This window comes from Neurospora hispaniola (genome assembly GCF_033458365.1).
Source record: "Neurospora hispaniola strain FGSC 10403 chromosome Unknown B0T23scaffold_6, whole genome shotgun sequence".
Classification (NCBI taxonomy): Eukaryota; Fungi; Ascomycota; class Sordariomycetes; order Sordariales; family Sordariaceae; genus Neurospora; species Neurospora hispaniola.
The window spans coordinates 3,307,940-3,323,643 of record NW_026944411.1 but is presented as its reverse complement, the minus strand read 5'-3'; the positions used below and the strand labels follow the sequence as shown (position 1 = coordinate 3,323,643).

At 52.9% G+C, this 15,704-nt stretch overlaps 5 protein-coding genes across 5 annotated transcripts; 2 read left to right on the top strand and 3 right to left on the bottom strand.

Annotated features, from left to right (window-relative positions):
- The first annotated feature begins 598 nt into the window (after nt 1-598).
- Nucleotides 599-2,315, top strand: B0T23DRAFT_385691 (serine hydrolase-domain-containing protein). The gene is made up of 2 exons (XM_062837557.1): nt 599-1,094; nt 1,350-2,315. Exons 1-2 carry the CDS (start codon nt 779-781, stop codon nt 2,231-2,233), a joined length of 1,200 nt encoding a protein of 399 aa, XP_062691260.1. The 5' UTR covers nt 599-778; the 3' UTR covers nt 2,234-2,315.
- A 150-nt stretch (nt 2,316-2,465) lies between these two features.
- On the bottom strand, nt 2,466-3,403 carry B0T23DRAFT_431001 (uncharacterized protein; the record flags this gene model as incomplete). The annotated part of the gene is made up of 2 exons (XM_062840284.1): nt 2,466-2,928; nt 3,135-3,403. The coding sequence occupies 2 exons, from the start codon at nt 3,401-3,403 to the stop codon at nt 2,466-2,468; spliced, it is 732 nt and encodes a 243-aa protein (XP_062691259.1).
- Nucleotides 3,404-4,996: 1,593 nt separating this feature from the next.
- Nucleotides 4,997-8,020, bottom strand: B0T23DRAFT_431000 (uncharacterized protein; the record flags this gene model as incomplete). The annotated part of the gene is made up of 2 exons (XM_062840283.1): nt 4,997-7,541; nt 7,602-8,020. 2 exons carry the CDS (start codon nt 8,018-8,020, stop codon nt 4,997-4,999), a joined length of 2,964 nt encoding a protein of 987 aa, XP_062691258.1.
- A 2,263-nt stretch (nt 8,021-10,283) lies between these two features.
- Nucleotides 10,284-13,561, bottom strand: B0T23DRAFT_203785 (pectate lyase superfamily protein-domain-containing protein). The gene is made up of 3 exons (XM_062833435.1): nt 12,791-13,561; nt 12,120-12,718; nt 10,284-12,063 (listed from the first exon to the last, which is right to left on the bottom strand). Exons 1-3 carry the CDS (start codon nt 13,215-13,217, stop codon nt 10,579-10,581), a joined length of 2,511 nt encoding a protein of 836 aa, XP_062691257.1. The 5' UTR covers nt 13,218-13,561; the 3' UTR covers nt 10,284-10,578.
- A 1,704-nt stretch (nt 13,562-15,265) lies between these two features.
- B0T23DRAFT_398067 (uncharacterized protein) lies at nt 15,266-15,592 on the top strand (the record flags this gene model as incomplete). Its single annotated transcript, XM_062838337.1, has 1 exon — nt 15,266-15,592. One exon carries the CDS (start codon nt 15,266-15,268, stop codon nt 15,590-15,592), a length of 327 nt encoding a protein of 108 aa, XP_062691256.1.
- Between the last annotated feature and the right edge of the window lie 112 nt (nt 15,593-15,704).

Genomic DNA, 15,704 nt, shown 5'->3' with positions numbered 1-15,704 from the left:
CCAATTACCCCCCAATGGACCGTTATCTCCATCATCCGCAGGAACTGGCGCCAGTGTATTTATAGAGGGAGAAACAGGAAGTGACGTGTGTGTCGGATGTTGAATGTTGTGGTTCAACGCTGCCGTGATATGCGCCCATTGACGATTCGAGTAACAACAACAAATAACGATGCGCGAAGAGGAGGAGGAGAAAGGAGTAAACATGGAGAGATAAGTGCGTGCAAGATTCGACAATGCGCTTCCACCCATACCTCGATCCATTGACCATCCGGGGGGAATACCACACCTTTCACCTCCAGCAGTTTGCCAGCAGATGCGCTTCGGCGTGTCGCATTCGCATTCACATTATTTGCCCCATTGATATGGATGTGTTCTCACTGGCATAGAGCAACCACCCGATCACGGCCCAGGTTGAGAGATGCTTTGTGTTTCAAGGATGCCTGGGAATAAACAGAGGTTACATCCTTTTGTTTGTGGGGAGTTGGGATTGTGCAGTTTGCGTTGTAACTTATATGTACATGAGCTTTAGTCCCTAGAAGAGACCAAATTAGACGAAAAATAAACAACAGCTTCGTGGGGATCTTATAGCGGTCATACATGTGGTGTTGTTCTGTGATGCTGGTGTCAATTGCTGTCCTTATCTTGCTTGGCCCCTGATTTCTAATCATACGAGGCTCCGGAGTCTGGACGGGGGCGTAGTGAGCTCACAGCCGAAAATCCGCCGTTTCAAGTCGCATCAACGGACTCGGCCACGACTCATCCTCTTCACCTTTCTCACATGTTCCGCGTCCTCATCCGCACTCCCGCCAGATCATTTCGGATCCTGTGCACCGAGCCAATCTCACGATCAATCACAACCAGTAGCGTATCCCGATTTACAATCAGTACCAAAATGGCCGACAGCGCGCAATCAACACCTGTCGACTCATTGGCATCGACGCCGGCGCCCAGCGACACTGCCAGTGCCAATGTGCCTGCCCAGCAAAACAACAAGAAGCAGAACAACAAGAAGCAGAACAAACCTCCCCATCCCAATGCCGCCAATGCGAAACCGAAGCCGGTCAAGAGGGAGGTGAGGATATTGATGCTTCATGGTACGTTGACGACATTTCCTAGTTGCACGGACAAATAATCATTCAAATGCCCCTCCATCACGCCAGACCCCGCGCCCATCTCACCGAGTGGACTCACCTCACTCACCGTGCTCACCTCGACACAATTCCTCCACCACCACCACCACCACCACCACCATGACATTCACAACCCCAGTGCCCATAAACTTCCAAACGCCAACCCTTCCTTTTTCTTTTTCAACCTAACTGCGAAACATCCAGACTAACAAGACGCAGGCTACACCCAATCCGGCCCCCTCTTCCGCGCCAAAACCCGCGCTCTGGAAAAACTCCTCATCAAGGCCCTTTCCCCCTTAAACCTCGTACCAACCCTCATCTACCCCACCGCCCCCAACCGCCTTTCCGTCTCCGACATCCCGGGCTACGAACCGTCCACTTCCGACTCGGGCCCGGGCGGAGACAAGGAATTGTCAGATAGTTGGGCTTGGTTCAGGCGGGAGGAAGCCACCTGGAACTATAAGCTGATCAACGAAGGGTTTGAGCGGTTGGCGGAGACCATGCGGGGTGTGAATCTGGAAGGGAGGGAGGTGGTTGACGGGCTTGTTACTGACAGCAAAGTGGACGACGGGGAGGGTAAAGAGATAACAGAGGAAAGGAAAGAAATGAAAGGGGTGGTCAGGTCAGAAGTGATTGATGGTGTCATTGGCTTTAGTCAGGGCGCAGCGATGGCTGCCATGTTGACTGCTGCTATGGAACATCTGGCGCCAGGCCAGCCGCGGCCCGTCCTGACGCCCGACCATGAAGGGTGGGTGAAGCAGATCCGGGAGGCGAATAAAGGACAGCCGCTCAAGTTCTGCGTGAGCTATAGTGGTTTCTTTGCGCTGCCGCCCGAGTTGGGGTGGTTGTGGGAGCCCAAGGTCCAGACGCCCACGTTGCATGTATTGGGTAGCTTGGATACGGTAGTGGAGGAGAGTAGGTCGCGGAGGCTGGTTGAGGCTTGTGAGGACCCGGTGGTGGTGGTGCACCCGGGAGGACATTATGTGCCGGTTAGCAAGGAGTGGGTGGCGCCGTTGGTGGGGTTTATCAGGGGGTGTTTGGAGAAGCATCAGCAGAAGACGGAGGAGGAGGGTGAGAAGAAGAAGGTGGAGGAAAGCGTTTGAGGTGTGAATGACTAGAGGTCTATACAGGTATTTTGAACTTACAGGCAGTAGAGGAATAGACAATACACCGCAAGAGAAAATCCTTGGTTTGTCCAGTTTTCACAATACACTAGAATCATCACTGAGTAAGTTGAGTTTTCTTTACCCGCTGCTTATCATACAAGCTCACCGCCCCTTACAGTCATTCATCCATCCAGCCCTCATACACAACATGCCCATCAGGCATGCACATCTAGCGCAAATTGTGACTAGTCTCCACCACGCTCTTGGGCGGAATCTCGCCCATATCCGCCGCCATATCCGGCTCCCACTCCTCCTCCTCTGCTCCATGTCCATGTGCCTTCCAATGATGTCCGCCCCGCGGGCCCTTGGGCAGTGGCTTTCTGCGATTCAACTCCAGTTCATCCTCATCCCCATAAATGTTTCTCTGTGCTGCCTTTCTGCCATATTCCAAAATGTCCTGGTCGTGATGACGGGGCTTGCCCTCGGTGTTTTCGTAGCCGTGCGCCCGCACCTGGTCGGGCGGCAACAGGTCCGGCCGCGAGTGGTCAAAGGTCTCGTCGATGAGTTCCTTGGGATCGAGACCCCAGCCTTTGACGATCTCTTCGTCGATGCGGCCTGGCGAGTGTTGGTAGATGTGCGCGGTTTTGTCTTCGGGACCGCCGACGCCTTCGTAGACGTGGCCGTGGAGGAGACTTTTTTTTATCATTGTCAATCAGTGGTTATGTTTTTTTTTTTTTTTTTTTTTTTTTTTTTTTTTTTTTTTGCTTTGCTCGCTCCGCTCGATATGGAAGTGTAGTGTTGTGATGGTTTAGAATGAGTGAGAAAAAGAAGGAAAAGGGAAAGAAAAGGAGAAAAAAAAAAAAAAAAAAAAAAAAAAAAAAAAAAAAAAAAGACTTACTGCCCCTTATCATCCCGATCGCCGCCCTCGGGCTCCGGAATCTTCTTGTCCCATGACCGGTTGGTGCACAGGTCCTCGCCGTACCGGATCTCCGTGTCGGGAAACTTCTTGGTCGCCTCGAGGTCGTTGATGCCCGGGGCTTCGTCCTCGACACCGGCGGGTCGGTGGCCCGTCTTGGCGTACCACGAGTTGAGGTCGCGCTCGGCCTCTTCGGCGAGGGCGTTGAGGTCTTTCTGCTGCTGGGTTTTGTGGTGTTCGGTGGAAGACATTCTGGGTGGTGGTGTTCTTGTGTGTCTGACTGAATGGTTGTTTGGTGTGGTGGTTTCTTGAGCTCGTTTGGTGTGTTCTGGTCCTTCAAGTGTTCGTCTCTTTTTTTCTCTTTTCTCGAATGGCTTTATTATTTGTTTGTGTCTGACTACGAGAATGAGGAAGCAAGGCAGTGCGGTCGAGCTTTGAGATATATTTACAGGAAACTCCTCCTCACGTAGGCGGGCAGGTTCATGCTCATGTCAAAGCGTCGTCGTTAACGTCATTGCTTGTCGAGAGGAGCAACTTGATTGATCAATGGAACTGGAAGCCGTGACTGCCCCTCTCTTGTCAGATACGTCCCATTGTGGCCAGAATATTCTTTCTTGTTTGGGTAGGGAGTCGTGAGCTGATACGACCTTCTCTCTGGTCGCAGGGAGTGAACTGTTGCTGTCCGAACCGGGCGCGTGTAAGTGGTTGCAGAGAAAGATGTAACCCCACCGAGTCTTAACGTCATGATGACCGTCCCGGAGCACAGCACCAGCGGTGAGAAGATGTACTTGACTGATTTTGCATCAAAAAAACAGCATGGAGGCATTTATAAGTGTTGATAAGTTAATCATGTGTTCCTGGAAACTGTATATGGTGGTGGACTGTCATATTTTGGGAGAGTGTCTTTTTCCTCTCTCGTCGTCGTTTGTTAGTGATAGTTAGTGCCAGCGCAGCAGACCTCCCCACTTCAACTGCAACGCCGTTCAACTTCAATGATGTTATTGACCCTTTTCCCTTCCATTAACATTCCACATCTCGATCTCGACTCCCATGCTCGAATCTATCCATGACATAACGCATCAATAGGAGAATTCTTCCATTTCCTTTCCGACATTCGTCCACGCTTCCGTAGCACCGCCAAAACGTTGAGCTTCACGGCGACAACGTCACTCCGCTCCCTTTCCCCCTGGCATCCTCACATCACGCTTAGAACCCTCCCTTGTGACCCTTGTCTTCTACCTTCACACAACAGATACATACTCCCTAACGACCAACCGTCCATCACATCAATCCTGTACCTGTCCCTATCATAGCGTCAACAAGTCTCCAACAAACCAGTTTAGTTCCGTTCTCGGCTAATGCACCTTACCTATTTCCCAGTCCCGACTGTACAACCTCGTTAATATATCACACCTACAAGCATTCAACTTTCGGCCGAGAGATTGAGAACCGACCACAGACCGCCACGACAACACGTTGCAAACATACCTCTAGCTACCAGCAACTAAGCAATCTCAACTCCCACTTGAAAAGCAGTCCATTGCGCTTAACTCCTATCCTAGAGGTATCCTAGAGGTATCCAAGAGGTATCGCCGAGGCCAAAACGAAAGAAGTAGAGTAAAGTACACATGTAGAGTAGGTGATATGACAGAAAAGAGAAGAAGAAATCCAAACCAAGCGAAAGATTCCACATTTAGTAAAGAAATATTGACATTTCCTTGTGTTTTCCTCTTTATCAGCATCCACAATAGGTAACTTTCTTGCCCAAGGTTTCAACGGTTTCCTTAGCCAATAAGAGGGAGAAAAACAAAAAGAAGAAGAAAAAAAAAAACCCTCCCACGAACTCACAAAGCCATAACCTCATGCCACATGCCCCATCTATCTTCATACCTACCGCTACCGCTGCCGCTGCTGCTGTTGCTGTCTTGATCGGCATCGACATCGACACTGACATTCCCATGCAACAACACATGGTCATGGTGAAAATCAGAAGAACCTGAACTGCCGCTGTCGTGACCACTTCCACCACCAGCACGGGTAAATTCGTCAAATTCAACCCCTCCTTGTTCGTCCGTTGGAAACAAAGGCAGTGGTGGCAGAGACAGAGACACAGGCATATTCTCTGCATCAACCTCAAAACCCCTGTTACCTCTGTGACGGACACTCTGTTGTTGTTGCTGTCGAACCGTTACCGGGACAGAGCGAGGTATCGGGACCGGTAGAGGTCGTCGACCAAAAGCTGCATGGTTTCCGTTTAACCCATGAACACCTCCAGGAGGAGGAGGAGGAGGAGGAGGAGCGTAAAATGACTGATGACCACCACCGCCAGCCCTAGTCCCTAGAGATACAAGTAGAGGTCCCAAACTCGCTACTGCCCCTTGTGCAGCCCCTGGCATCCCATACGGCGGCGGCGGCACGTTGCTTCTAGTTCCTGACTCTCCTCTCCCCATCTCCATCCCCATATGTAGACCAGGGGCAGCAGCAGTCATCGGCATAACTTGCATATCCCGCACCAAGTGGAAATCCCGCCCCTGTTCCAGTTCCAGTTCCACTGGCGGCACCATTACCCCCCTCTCCCTCTCTCTCTCTACCTCCATCTCCCTATCCCTCAACAACCCCCTAACCTCCTCTGCCTCCTCCCACTTCCCCATATCCCTTAGATATGCCTCCACTTTGCGAGACGTTTGCACCCAGAACTGGTCTTTTCCCCTTGTTGTTGACGTTCGCAGTCCCGCAGCAAAAGGGCCCATGGAGGCCACCGGTCCTATGGTCATGCCCAAACCTGTATCACCCAGGCCTAAGCCCCGCCCCAAGCCTATTCCCAATCCCATGTGCATGCCCGTGCCCACGGCCGTCCCAAAAGGGAGTTGCTGGTGGCTGTCACTGCTAGATACCACGGTGCCAGCAGGAAGCCCACCACCGTTCATAACCAGGATCTTTCGGCGAAGTGCAACGGCGGTAGACACGTCCCCTTCGTGATCGGCGATGGAAGCTAGGAAGTGGTGCGCCGAGAAGAAGAGGTAGCGATCGAGATATTCCCAATTTTGCATGGGGATTGGAAATGGGGGTTGTTCTAGATGTCCTGGGGCGAGATCGTGGCATCCGTGCTGTGGTCTGGGTGCGCTGGTTATCATGTTATTGCCCCTGCCAACACTTCCCGCATCCGCTACCACTCCCATCATAGAGGTATCCCCGCGGTTCCCGTTTCGAACCCGATACTTCTCCTCCAACCTCTCCACCAACCCGCCCAACATTCCTCTTGCTCTTTGTCCTGCCCCTATTCCTGTCCCTCCTTGTCCAGCCCCAGGCCCAACAACAACCCCCGCATCAAAAAGCGGCAAGTACATCCGTCCCAAAAGCCCTTCTAGCTCCAATATTCTCTCCGTCGTCCTGCCCTCCCCCCACCTCTCCATCTCTCGCCTCACCAGCCCCCCAAAATCACTCACTAGGTTCTTGACAATGGCATGTTCCGGGTCCATCAGGATCACGTACCCCCTCTTGAGGTGGATAGTCACGTGGTCCGTCTCCCCCCGTAGCTGGCGACAAGTGTTGATCCACAGCTTCCAGGCGCGCGTGATGAAGAGGTGGAGTGACGCAAAATCGGAGGTGGTGACAAGGTGGTGCAGTGACGAGGAGATCTGGTGCAAGGGGTGCGAGGTGCAGCCTGTTTGGGCGTATTTGAGGGTAGTGAGGTGGTGGAGGAAGCGGGTGTAGATGGGGAGGATGTCGTGCGGGGGTTGATGGCGATGGGGTGATTGTGATGATGATGACAGAGGTTGTTTGGTGCTGGGAGAGGAGGCGTTGTGGAGGATGAGGAGCTGGGGAACAGCGAGACAGCAGTCCCAGATGGCTTGGATGTCGCCTTCGTCGGCGGAGGTGATGGCTTCTTCGATTTGGAGGAAGGCGTGCCGCAGGAGGACGCCGCCTTTGGCTGTTCCTTGGGGGTTGTTGCATCGAAGATGGCGGATTGCTAGAGCGATGTTCTGTAGGATCGAATTCGACGACACGGTGGCGTGGTCTTCAGCGTTGATCTCGTCGCTGGCGATCTGTAATCGCAGATTTGGACCGTTCATCTTCCACGGAGTCTCCCTTTCGGGGTCGGCCCAGCGCGCAATGTAAGAGGCGTAAGCTAACAAAGTCGACTCGACGAGGTAAGTCGGTTCGCTCTGGAAGTAGAGGCGTATCATCTGGGCTGGTTGCGAGATGAAGTTTGACTGGCATCCTGGCTTCGACACATGCCCGTTGCTCCTATAGCTTCCTGAGCCCGAGGAGGTCACCCCTTTTCTTCGCATGGAACGAGACTTGGTCGGCTTCGTCGCGTTGGTGTTGCCGGACTTGTTGTACTTTGCCCATCGCCATTTGGCAAATTGGCCTTTGTACATTCTCGCCCTAGTTTACAGGTAACAGTCAGTCAGCTGTCTCCCAAAAGTCCACAAATGAGAAGCATACGTTGCCTTGAACCGATGGGTCGACAGCATGATCTCCACCACATCATTCAGTATAAAGTTCTTGTTCATATACAAATCGTAGATGATATCCTTCTTTGCCTCCCAATCAGCCGGGCAGGTCGGTACCAGTGGCCTCTCAGGCAAGGTATGGTTAGTAGGAGTCGCCCTGGTAACTGTCTGTTCCTGTTGTTGCTGTTCCGTCGACAGATACGCAACATGATGATGATTCTGGCTGTGATGGCTAGAGGTTGAAGTTGGAGAGTGATGCGAATGCGAATGCGACGAGGAGCTGTCGTCTGATCCTGAAGAGCTATCAGAGTCAGATGAGTGACCGCTGACGGTTTCAGGACTGAGGGGTTGGTTGAAGTCGAAGAGTTCAGATTGAGTCGAAGACGAAGAGATGACTTGTGACGCGCTCATGATAGCATTTTCTGACGGCAGTGGCGATACAAGTAGCTGCCAAGCGCCCGTGAGATCGCCGGTCTGGAGTTGACGAATCGGTTGATGCTAGTCGTACCTGCGAAAGTGAGTTGTGAGTTCTCGGCTGAGTCTGTATGCGGTAAAGTCGTCAGTCAGGTTGTTGTACGGGTGTGGTTGGATGGAGCTGAGAAGAGGACGGAGGAGTTGAAAGGAGGGATAACTGCCACCGTAGGAGTGAGTGGACAGAGCCCGTTCAAGGATTCCAGCCTATGGCAGGAATAGCCATCCTTGACACTCCTGCATGCTCTTACTTGCCATGAGCGCCCTGCCCCAAACAGAGCCCCAGACCAAATGATGGTTACCCCTCTGACCCCCATGCCTGCCGCTTCCCTATCCGTCTTGAGCGTGTCCATGGTTTTGCCCGTCTTAGCCGTTAAGTTGCCTGGGTACAGTGCCAGTTTCCTCATTTTTCACCCTGTCCCGTCTACCAGATTTCCTGGGTCGTCCATGTTCAACCACTCGCTCACTTCCTCCCCAGTCTTCACATCCAGCCCCGCTCCTCCTTGCTTCTGGTTCGACCCTTTAATCATTTCCTTTGCTACTTGCGTCACCCCAAACCCGCTGTGCCACAGTCGTACAATCTTCTAGTGTCTGGAGCCTGCGTTCCAGCATTCAGAACCTTCACACAAGTGACAGAAAGAGGGAGAGATGGCACTTATTGAACAGGGCGTCTTCGCCCCACATTTTCCATGACTGTTCTGTTCTGAGAGGGGCGATGTGCACTGCACTCTCACAACAAGGCTGGTTGTGGTCATAGACTAGCCGAATTTGCTCGTTGTGTGACACAGTAATCGGAAGAGTGGAGGCCGACAGCATTTGGGTGTCGGAACGGGGATTTGACAGCGTAGCTCGGCGTGTTGCTCATGGAGCCCTCGCAACCTTGCGATAACATGATCCATCGACAATAGTAGGCGTACCTGCCGATGCTACAACGCTAGCTCCGGGGTCAACGGCGAAAGGAAGCCTTAGAATGAGGAGAACGCCCGAAACCCCACGAGCAAAGCAAACATGAGCATCTCCAAGCCGTAGTACCCGTCGATAGCCCGTCTGTGAAGGTTCCTGTGGGATACCCCGGGGTAAGCTAAACGGAAGGTGCCCGCGCCCGTAAGGCACCCAAGAACCAGCAAGCAGCTCAACACCCGCCTGCCTTCGTACTGTTGGCTCTCAACTCAGCAGTTCGTGGCGGTCCATGTGTGTGGATGTGCCACCTGGGCATCGGCTACCGACTGTCGAGCTGTGATGCTCATTCCGGTATTCTAGCCGTCTCTGTAGCGTGAGAGACCACAGCCACCACACCCACATCCCATGTTGGTCTTCTATCACAACTGACAAGCCAACCTCTTAGCGTCGAAGGGGAACACGTTCTGTTGCGCCAGTTCGAAGCTTCATCAAGACACAAACTCCGGTCCCTTGGTTAGGATCGGATGGCGTACTGCAGAATGGATGTTCAGGTATGATGAGATTTCGTTCCACCCAGCTGTGGGGGGGTAAATCCCAGTCCCAGTCCAGTCATCGGTCTAGTGCACGCCACCACGACCACAACACTAGGCCACGAGGTGTCAAAGAAGTCGGTCGATGTTGATCAACAGAACCATTGCCGGGGCTTGCCATGCCACCATCACTCCCTGGCGAGTGTAGCCTGTTGACTGTAGACGAGTGAGGGTAGATCTTGGAGACCAGTTAGTTACTCACACTCAAACTTCCGAGCACAAAGCGTGCTGGTACAGCAGTTTTCGTATGCACCGACTACCTCGTTCGTGGAACCGCGTTGCAACTTCGTGCAACTCGGCATGGGGAAGCATTGGCTGATGGCTGATGCAATCTGTGTATCGTTTAGCCGCACTGTGGTTTCCTGTTGTCTTGTGAGACATGATAGTGCACTTGGTGCAACGCTAGAGCGCAGAGACATTGCGCCATCCGGGCGTTAGTCTTCAAGATCTAGCTTCTTTGGGAGTTGAAGTGTGTTCCCATGGTCGTAAAGGTCATGATGGTTGTGGGACAGAAGCTGGAAACGAGAAGGTAATGAGTCGACCGGAAGTTTGGGAGAAAGATTGGTTGAAAAGGGAAGAGTGAACAGCATGATGTGATGATGATCGACATGGAAGACGGTCGGTTCCACGGCCGAGTGGTTCTTGTTGCCCGGTTGCTCATGAGTGTCATTGTCGTATCTGAGGTAGTGCAGATCAGCTGTTCATGACATCTCGGCGCCCTATCATCAGTCTTGCCAACATCAACGGGGTTGAGAGGAAACTCACTGGTGGATATCACATCACAATCTCCCGCCTGAGGGTAAAAGAATTCTATACAAGTACCAAAATAGTGAAAGAATCTATGTTGGGAAAGGTAGCAAAAGTACAGTTCAAAGACGACCTACAATGTCCGTGTCATAAAGCGACTCCAAAGATCGAATCCAGATGCCTTGGTACTGTCCATCGTCCTAGCCAGATGTCTGTCCCTTCATTTCCTTCTTTACCAAACCACTCCCGTCAAGCTCACACCTAGTAGTGAAACAAGGCAAGAGTGTTCGCAAACGTCGCCAAATTCTGGTTCCAACCCGCCAAATCCTTGCCGTCTCTCGTTATCATACTGACACTACCGACCGTGTTCAAGTTGTAGATCTGGATCCAGGGGTCCGCGGCATTTCCACTAGACTCGCTGGTCTTGTTCCGATGGGATGGCGGTTTGTTGCTCATCATGAACTTTCCAGATTTTCCGCCCCCAACTTCTCTGGGAGGAACGCTGGTGCTAAAGCCAGAGCCGAGGTTGAGGGGTCCAGCCCAGAAGATTCTTGCCTGGCAGTTTTCACCGGAGCGAAGAGTGCTGCAGTCGACGTTGTAGTTGTTGAAGAAGCTGTAGAGACCGGCGCCGAAGACAACCACGTTTTGTGAACCAAGGATGCGGAGACCCCATGCCATTTCACATTTTGGGTTACCTCCCAGGGTGAGAGAACCATCGGAACTGATCGTCGTGTTGGCGCCGTATTGGACGCTTTGGCAGTCGGTATGGAAATCGGGATCTCCAAGAGTGGTGTCGATCCTGGTGAAAGGCAACGGAGCAGGGGGATTGGGCTGGTAGTAAGGCGTCTCAGTCTGTGCTTGACCCATGAAGACGTCGGTCGCATTGAGCAACTGGTACTGGTAGAGTGTGTGATGTTCACTGGCGGTGCCTACAAGCCAGACACGTTCGCCTTCAATCAAGACACCACGTCCAGCAAAGATGCTGATTTGGGTGTTGTTGAAGTCTTCGATGTCGTGGTCGGCAACCCAGAACCAGTTGTTCTCCATGTAGAGATTGCCAGCCCTCTTGGTGACGTGGAAGCTCAACCATGCTGCGATGCAATTCACATCAGCGTGAACAACGGCGTCGGGAGTCTTGGAGCAGTCAGTGAGTTGCAGGTTAGATCCTGCAAAGCCACCAATACGTGTGTGGACGTCCCATAGACCAGAAGGGGGCATTTCGGCGAGGGTAGAGCTTGAACCAGCTGGAGGATTGAGGTTGTATTGAATCAAGACGGCACCTGCCGTTCCTCCCTGGGTAGACACAATGATGTCGCTGACCTCCACGTAGCCGGCCTCTCCCATATTTCCAATCTGAAGGACAGGTTGCGGGTTGTTGATATCCGAAAACTTGGGACCTGCACCGAGGATGACCGCCGCCATAGCTTCTCCCACAACTCGAACGCCTCCCGGAATATGAACAGTGTCGGTGACCTTGTAGTATCCCGCATCGAGGTACGCCACCGATCCGAGTGTAAGACCAGCAGTTTGGAAGAGGTGGTTCAGGGCTGCAGTATCATCGGTGACTCCATCTCCAACAGCACCGTAGGATCGGGCGGAGAGAAAGGCCCAAGTCGGGTGAGTTTCATACTGAGGTTTGGAGCGCTCGTAAAATTTGCCGTCTTGCTTGAGGGTCGTGGGTTGAGGGAAGTAAGCTCGATCGCGGTCCTCGTACTCGCGTGGTCCGTTGGGGGTGTATGTGTTACCCTGGAACATGTTAGTAATGTGTCTTGAAAGTGTTTCGAGGTAGCCGAATAACCTACCCTCGCGTAACCTGCGTCATGGACCAGTCCCGAAGGATTGCCCAGGAGAAGAGGGCCATCCGGGCCCTGAAGAACGACGGGAACATTGACGTAGTCCACATTCTCAATGACAAGAGAGCCTGTCGAGTTGATGCTGGTGGCCCCACGAAAGGTAGTCATGGCCGTCTGAACGTTGACGAACCTACTGTCCAAAAGGGTGACGGAGCCAACGGCGTTGCTCGACATGTTGATGCCGACCTCGCAATCGTAGATGTTGAGGGACTTGTACGTCCAACCCCAGTTCCACAGCTGCATGATGGCTGTCTTGGAGCCGTAGAAGGTGAGGTTGCGCATCGTGTACTGCTGATTGCCAAACTGGGCGCCCTGCTTGCCGCCGTAGAAGACCAGGTCCGCCAGCATACCACCGCTCCCTTCTTCTATGAAGATGCCGGTGTGATCATCCTCGGGTCGGGAGGATAGCTTGAAGACGCAGTTCTGGATGGAAGTAGCTTGGGATGAGGGCCAATGAAGGCCAGCAACGGTACCCGGGACATCGGTGGTGTCAAAGATGAGGTTACGGATTTGACGAAAGAAGACATTGGTGGCTCTGAACTGAAGGGCTGTGTAGACGTTACTGTCAGTAGGGCAAACACAAGAGACAGATGGTACCTTGACCACAGGGAGAGACTCACTGCCGCTGTTCAGGTACGGGTCCGAGTCGATCAAGCCAATGCCGCCGTAGGACTGGAAGTCGGGGCTTCCCTTGATGACAGGCATGGAGGTAGGATCGCCAATGATCTGGGTATAGTAGTAGTTGATGATGTTGGTAGTGACGAGGTAGGTGCCGGCAGGGAAGTAGACGACCGCAGGGGTAGTGGTGGTTCCGTTGCAGAAGGGACCGCCGCCGCAACGGTTGCCGGAGCTGATGGCGTTGTTGATGGCGATGGTGTCGTCAGTGACGCCGTCTCCCTTGGCGCCATAGTCCTTGACGTTGCGGAAGACGTGGTAGGATTTGTCGGGGTTGAAGGAGGCGACACCCTGGTGCTGAATTTCCTCCATCCAGTATGCCGCACTGGTGACTGAAGCCAAAGCGGCGAGCACGATGGCCTTGAGCCGCATCGTGACGGGACCTGATGGTTGTTGAGGATGTGGTGTTGGAGGCAATCTGTCGACAGCAAAGGAAGAGCGAGTTCGTAAATGGTAAAGATAAGTACGATGTGGAGGAGGGTTCACTGCTAGAATGAGTAGGGAAGGAAAAGATTGACAGCTCAAAAGATTGTGGGGGTAGATCAGCGACCAAAGCACATGATATCCGGTTGATGGTGAAGGGCCTTTTTTTCGGTTGAGGAGTGAAGAGATTTCAGGTTTGACTGCCAGCGAGTGGAGTGAAGGTTTAGCAAAGCAAGTCAAGTGAAGGTGAAGAGACCTCGTCAAGTTTGAGTGATTGGTCAATGGTCAATCACCAGATGCCTCCTTCCATCTTGGATCCGATGTGGTTGGTGGGCTGCGTGCCTTCCTTCTTCAGTCTGGGCCCGTCGACTCACCAGGAGCAGCAGGCCACTTCACGTGACGATGCCATCTGAGATTGGGTGAAGTGTTCGCCATCCATCTGGATCATCACCCTGACATCCCATTCACGATATGGTGCCCCCTTCAAACTGCCACCGCGCATTTCATTCACTGTAACTCCAACCCCAGGCAGTATACATTGACAGTCCAGTACCGCTGACTTTGGCCAGGAAAGGCTATTGCCAGGCTGTGTGTGATATGCCTCGTGACTTTCTGGGAGCACATCTGCCGGAGCTCATCAAGCGTTGTTCGACCTTGAATAGATAAAGCGTAACGAAGACATGGCTCGATTTTCAAAATGGTGATGGCCATCAAACAACGTCATGGTCGCACGTAGGGCCATCTCGCCCGTCGCAAGGTTCGAACATGGCGTAATACCAATCAGCATAGGGAATTCGTAAGCGCTTGTTGTCCCATGGTGATATCGACGAGCGGTGGTGTCATGGAAGGTTGAGGACAAGTGGAAGGCGATGCATCGACGTTGGATGTCTGTTGACTGCTTACGTAACGCTGATAAGGGTTCCTAACAGATAAGCTCACAATCCACAGCAAGGAAATGTTAGAAGACTCCAGCGGCCCGTTGCCGGCCCGAGCCAAGCTCCGTGTTCGTCTCCCCCACCAATCATGTTGCACCCACTTTCAACGACATGCCATTATCTTCGACACTTGATCCAAGCATCAACCAAATTCCAGATACACTGACGCTCCAGTGGCCGTCTCCAATGCCCTCTTTCATTTCCTTCCCAGCTCCCACAGTCGCGATTGCAGTCTGTTGCTCGACCAGTCAGCCCCGCCGGAATGCTCGCTTATCTTCTCTTCCTCCTCTGCTTTTTTCTCCTGTCGTGCGCAATATGCTGCCATGGTGGTTTCGGTTCCTGACTCTGTCTCGGTGAGTAACCAGGGCCTAGCCAAGAGCGTCGAATTTCTTTGTTCACTTCAGTCATCCTTCCCCGCCCCTTACGTTTGTCTAGACCCCCGTCTCGGAACAAAGACAGCAAGCGCTGTGAGGGAGCACATCATAACATGCCCCCGACTGCCAACTTCCAATTCGATCCTGCTCGGCATTGTTTTACCAACGCCGCTCCCTTCATCCATTCGCACCATCATGGCTCGAAACACCGGCATTCCAAGCGCGGCTCGTCAGCCAAAGCCGACAAGGGCAGCCTCGCCCAACACCTCAGCTGTTGTCATTACCGCGAGCCCCAGCAACATGTCCCCCAACACCCCTACCACCACATGGCTGAGGATATGGTCGCGTCGGGGCCAGAAAGAGGATGACCATCTTGCGGATGGGTGCGTCGTGATGTGACCTCCGTGTTGGTCGCCCGATGAAGTCACAAAAGGCCCAAGGTTCCGTTCCGTTTGCACTACTAGGACGGCAAAAGCGCAGCCATACCACGCTCGTTTGCGATGACTACCCACAAGACACGCACCCAGTTCTACTCAACCACGCCTCATCCCTGGAGCTCTTCGATTTATGGTATATATCTCAGCTACTTGCTCTTCGGAAAGGTTCTCTCGTGTCCTGCATCTCGAACCCTCACAGCTCGTTTCACTACTGCCAGTAGCTGCTACAAATTCCCGTCTTCATACACAAAATGCGTCTTGCCGCTTCTCTTCATGTTGCGGTTCTTCTTGCCGCCGCAGAGGTTACAATGGCTACTCCCAGCCCCAGCATCACTGCTGCTCCCACGGCCTCGAACAATCTCCTCAACACCGCCACATCCGAAAAGCCCTCGGTATTCACCACCATCTCGTGCAGCCCCAATGGAAACACTGAGGAGGCAGGTGAATATGTCAGACATAATTGCAAGGTGTATGAGCACAGGCTCAAGGAGCTGGAGAGCGGTGCTGGGTTTGCTGTGCCGTTTCTGGGCAGTCTCTGGGAAATGGCCGCAGCGGCTGTGATAGTCATGCTGTTTTGAGCTCTTCACCGTTATTACCAGACAAACTGCCTGCGTCTACCGCTAGTAGCATGCATGAGGAAAGATAGAGCCGGATCGGCTTGGATGAGGATCGTATGTTGAAGGAGGCTGA

What these genes read in the sequence shown, in the direction of transcription:
- B0T23DRAFT_385691 (XM_062837557.1), top strand. Translation starts at nt 779, where the DNA reads ATGTTCCGCGTCCTCATCCGCACTCCCGCCAGATCATTTCGGATCCTG. An exon ending in GAGGATATTGATGCTTCATG is followed by an intron (nt 1,095 to 1,349) that starts GTACGTTGACGA and finishes AACAAGACGCAG; the next exon opens with GCTACACCCAATCCGGCCCC.
- B0T23DRAFT_203785 (XM_062833435.1), bottom strand. Translation starts at nt 13,217, where the DNA reads ATGCGGCTCAAGGCCATCGTGCTCGCCGCTTTGGCTTCAGTCACCAGT. An exon ending in CCCGTACCTGAACAGCGGCA is followed by an intron (nt 12,719 to 12,790) that starts GTGAGTCTCTCC and finishes ACGTCTACACAG; the next exon opens with CCCTTCAGTTCAGAGCCACC. An exon ending in ATGACGCAGGTTACGCGAGG is followed by an intron (nt 12,064 to 12,119) that starts GTAGGTTATTCG and finishes AACATGTTCCAG; the next exon opens with GGTAACACATACACCCCCAA.